The sequence below is a fragment of the Sinocyclocheilus anshuiensis genome, unplaced genomic scaffold (genome assembly GCF_001515605.1).
Source record: "Sinocyclocheilus anshuiensis isolate Anshui unplaced genomic scaffold, SAMN03320099.WGS_v1.1 scaffold1579, whole genome shotgun sequence".
In the NCBI taxonomy this organism is placed as follows: Eukaryota; Metazoa; Chordata; class Actinopteri; order Cypriniformes; family Cyprinidae; genus Sinocyclocheilus; species Sinocyclocheilus anshuiensis.
In genome coordinates this window covers 139,738-143,512 of record NW_015549652.1, presented here as the reverse complement: position 1 = coordinate 143,512, position 3,775 = coordinate 139,738, and the positions used below count along the sequence as shown (strand labels likewise).

Below are 3,775 nucleotides of genomic sequence, written 5' to 3'. Positions count from 1 at the left end.
TGACTCTTAACTTTTATAAAGAATATCTCTTTGGATTTGAAACTTTAGTCTTTGCAACTTTACAGATCTGCTTTATTGCACCAAGAGCTTGTAACACTCCAAAGAGAAAGGAAAAATTGAAATCGCATCATATGACCCCTTTAAAGAGTTGGCAGTCAAAATTAAAATTGCTGGATGATAGATATTCTTCATTCTTTATGACAAACAAGATAATGTGAATTACAGAATGTACAACATTTTAAAAAGGTATCAATTGCGGTGTACCGCATTTATTATGAGGGGGTAGAATCCACAGCTCAGTACTCACTACTCAATACTCATGAGTACTTTTAAATAGGCTACTCTTTTACTCAAGTAGTTTTTTGGACAAGTACTTTTACTCTACTCACACTACATTTTTTGGAAGGTAATGGTACTTTTACTTGAGTATATTTTTTCAGTACTCTTTCCACCACTGGCCCTCGGCGAAAACTAATTGAGGAACCCTGGTCTATGTGCATGGGTCACATCGGTGTTATTGGATCTTGCTGTATTTTGTGTGTATCTCATGCCATGACTGTTACATTTTTGAGACAGAAGCGCAAGTTTGTTGACCCCCTTTAACCTAGCTAATGTTTAAAATTTAAAAAATTAAAATAAACTAAAACAACAAAAACAAACAAAACAAAACTTTGCAATAAATAAATAAACAAATAAATAAATAAATAAAACAAAAAACCTTGTTTACCAAACCAAATAAAACAAAATTAAGTAAAATAACATTAAACAAAAACAAAAATCTAAATGGTGTGGAAAAAGATTACTGGATAATACTTACAGAGGTTCTGTGCTATCTTTGGGTCCAGCACTTTCAGTTCTTTGACCCTCTTTTTGATGCATTTCTTCCCCTCCAGGTCCTCATCTTCTCGTCGAGCTGAAAATCATCATCATCACAATTTATCATCACACCCAAGTACATGCATGCAGAAAACCATGTCCAAAAACACCAGTTTGAACGAGCAAAGAACTGACACAGAGTATGAAGCATTCTATTGGACTACAGCAGTGGGAACACATTAGTCCACGCTTAATTTTTCACCATCACTGCCAATCACATGTGAGAAAGAAACTAGCATTTCATCTTAAACACCACTGAACAGAAAACACTGAATAATTAAAGAGCAAAGCCTTAAGGAAAATGCATTTAATAAGGACCCGCGGGTTCTGTGATATGTTGACCTCTCGGGGTCAGATGATGAGCAGGATGGCATTGTGTAAACATGTTTGTCTGTTGATGAGAGAGGAGGAGAGTGATGTAATGTGTGCTGAACAGAAAATAGCAGACTTTCAAGCACCCATAATTACGGTGGAACAGTAGTGCACAACACAACAAAATCAGCACAACACAACAAAATTGGCACAACACAATGGAAACAAGTCACAACACAATGAAATTAGCACAACACAACAGAAACAAGCCGCAACACAATGGACAGTAAACAGTAAAATGTCCAAAATTTGGAATTCGTTAGACCGTTACCTCTGGTATAATATAGCTTATACTTATAGCTTTAACACATCTTCTATAGTGGTCAAGAAAGAGAGCGGGAGCATTTCCGTTGTGTTGTCTTTTCTATTGTGCTGTGGCTTGATTCCGCGTTGTTGTTAACTTGTATTTGCTTTTTTGATTTTCATTGTGTTGTGCACTACTGGGCCACCGTACATAATGCTCAAGAAATGCAGGGCTCCAGACTCATTCTTCCCACTGGTCGCTCTTTTGCGACTAACTTTCTCAGTTGGTCGCACGAGCACATGATTTGATCGCAATATTTATTTTATTTTATTTTTTGCGCTACAACATGGGATTAATCAATGCATGCTGATGAACGTTTATCAGTTTATAGTTATATGGAAACGAAAGCGGTTAACATTCAACTCATTCTTTTTCATCAGTAGTATTATTTGTGATTTGAATTTTGTGAACAGGAGTACCTCTTTTGCTGTGTTATAAGCAAACCCTAACCCTAACCCTAACAAGGCTTCAGGTGCTTTCACTTTCGAATTCGCGATCTTCTCACGTTTTACAAGAAAAGATAATTGTCTGTTTTGCTAACATACATCTACACACCTTTCACTTTTTAAGACTAAAACAAAAGATGGATTCATTGTTATTCTTAATTAAAAAGCACAACAACAATAAAACAGTAAGATACAATGACAAACTAGCTTACAAAACGTTTATTAACAAAAACGAATAAGATGAGGCATGGCATACACCACATGCTGTATTATATACAGTCTAATAAATTACAGAACGTTTAGCAAACCTTGAGGAATCAAATAAAAATAAAAATAAATAAATAAATGAGAGCCTCCATAGCGTAACATGAGGTAGACAGCAAAGATAACAAGCTTTTCAAAATGAAAACAAAAAGAAAAGTCAAACTAAACTTGCTATCGGTGACAGTGCTTGCATGTTTTTTTCCCCACAAGAATACCAACATGTTCACCCTCTCTGGTTTAAGAAGCGGTCTTTTACTTTACTTTAGCTTGAAAACTATCTATTTGGTCGCAGTCTGGAGCTCTGAAATGCTTCAATTTGAACATGTCTATGATGGCCAAAAACATTGTCCCCCGGTTTCACAGACAAGGCTTAAGCTAGTCCCAGACTAAAATGCATGTTTGAGCTGTCTCAACTGAAAATATCTTGCTCTGACATATCTTAAAATATGTCCGTGTCATTGTTCTGTGTCAAGATGCACACCTGTAATGTTTTCTTTTAAGGCATTTTTGTAAAAGTTGCTTAAATATCTTAATTTAACTAAGGCCTAGTCCTGGCTTAAGCTAAGCCCCGTTTGTGAAACCGGGCCTGTGTATCTTAAATATAAACTTGTCTATGATGCCCAAAAATGCTGTCTAAGTACGTAGATTCAACTTGAACATGTCTATGGTGCGAAAAAAATGCGCTCTAGGTAGGTAGTTTCAATTGAACTTGTCAATGATGCCCAAAAAAGCTTTCTAGGTAGGTAGCTTCAGTTTGGACATGTCTATGATGCTTAAAACATTGTCTAGGTAGGTAGCTTTAATTTAAATTTGTTTATGATGACCTAAAACTTTAAGTAGGCAGAATTCACTTGAACTTGATTTCAATGTCCGAAAATCCTGTCCAGGTAGGTAGTTTCAATTTGAACATGTCCAAAAAATACTGTCTAGGTAGCTCATTAGGTTTTGAGGCAGAGCCAATGAGTGTGTAATGGTCATGCTGAGAGAGTAAGGGGATTGGTCTTTTGCAAGACAGCTGTGAAGAATGAGATTAGAGCCACACAGCTGTGATGACTGTACACTGTAAACCCCAATGTTGTCATTAATAAAGAAATCAAGTTATCATAACTTAACATTACTTCAAATGCCAAGTTTTGGAGTCAAAAATTAAACAGGTATGTTTAATTAACTCATTTGGGAGCAAAAATCTTTTGAATTAAGATTTGAAGTGTAATGAACTCAAAATTTCAATTTATTTAAATTATGCTCTATGTCTCTGTTTAATATGATTGGTCGTTTTTGAAATTCTGCCTTGACAAACGCTCTGATTGGTCGATATAACACAAGGCGGTAAGTTTTGGTCATTGTGAATTTGCTGAAGCAGCGATTCAGACTGAGGCACTGGCAGAGAGAGCCATCTAAAAGATGAAAATCAAACGTTAAATTAGTAAGTAGAGAATAAAACGCATATATACACTTTTCTTAATTACCTTACAAGTTTTATTGTAATGTTATTTGAAAGGTATAATTGCAA

The 3,775-nt window shown here is 35.5% G+C and overlaps 1 protein-coding gene across 1 annotated transcript in view; it reads right to left on the bottom strand.

Annotated features, from left to right (window-relative positions):
* The window catches only part of LOC107660248 (protein diaphanous homolog 3-like), a 273,308-nt gene that overhangs the window by 136,953 nt on the left and 132,580 nt on the right, over positions 1 to 3,775 (bottom strand). The window contains exon 17 of the mRNA XM_016449516.1: positions 818 to 913. Coding sequence (XP_016305002.1) covers positions 818 to 913 — 96 coding nt within the window. The remainder of the gene's footprint in view (positions 1 to 817; positions 914 to 3,775) is intronic.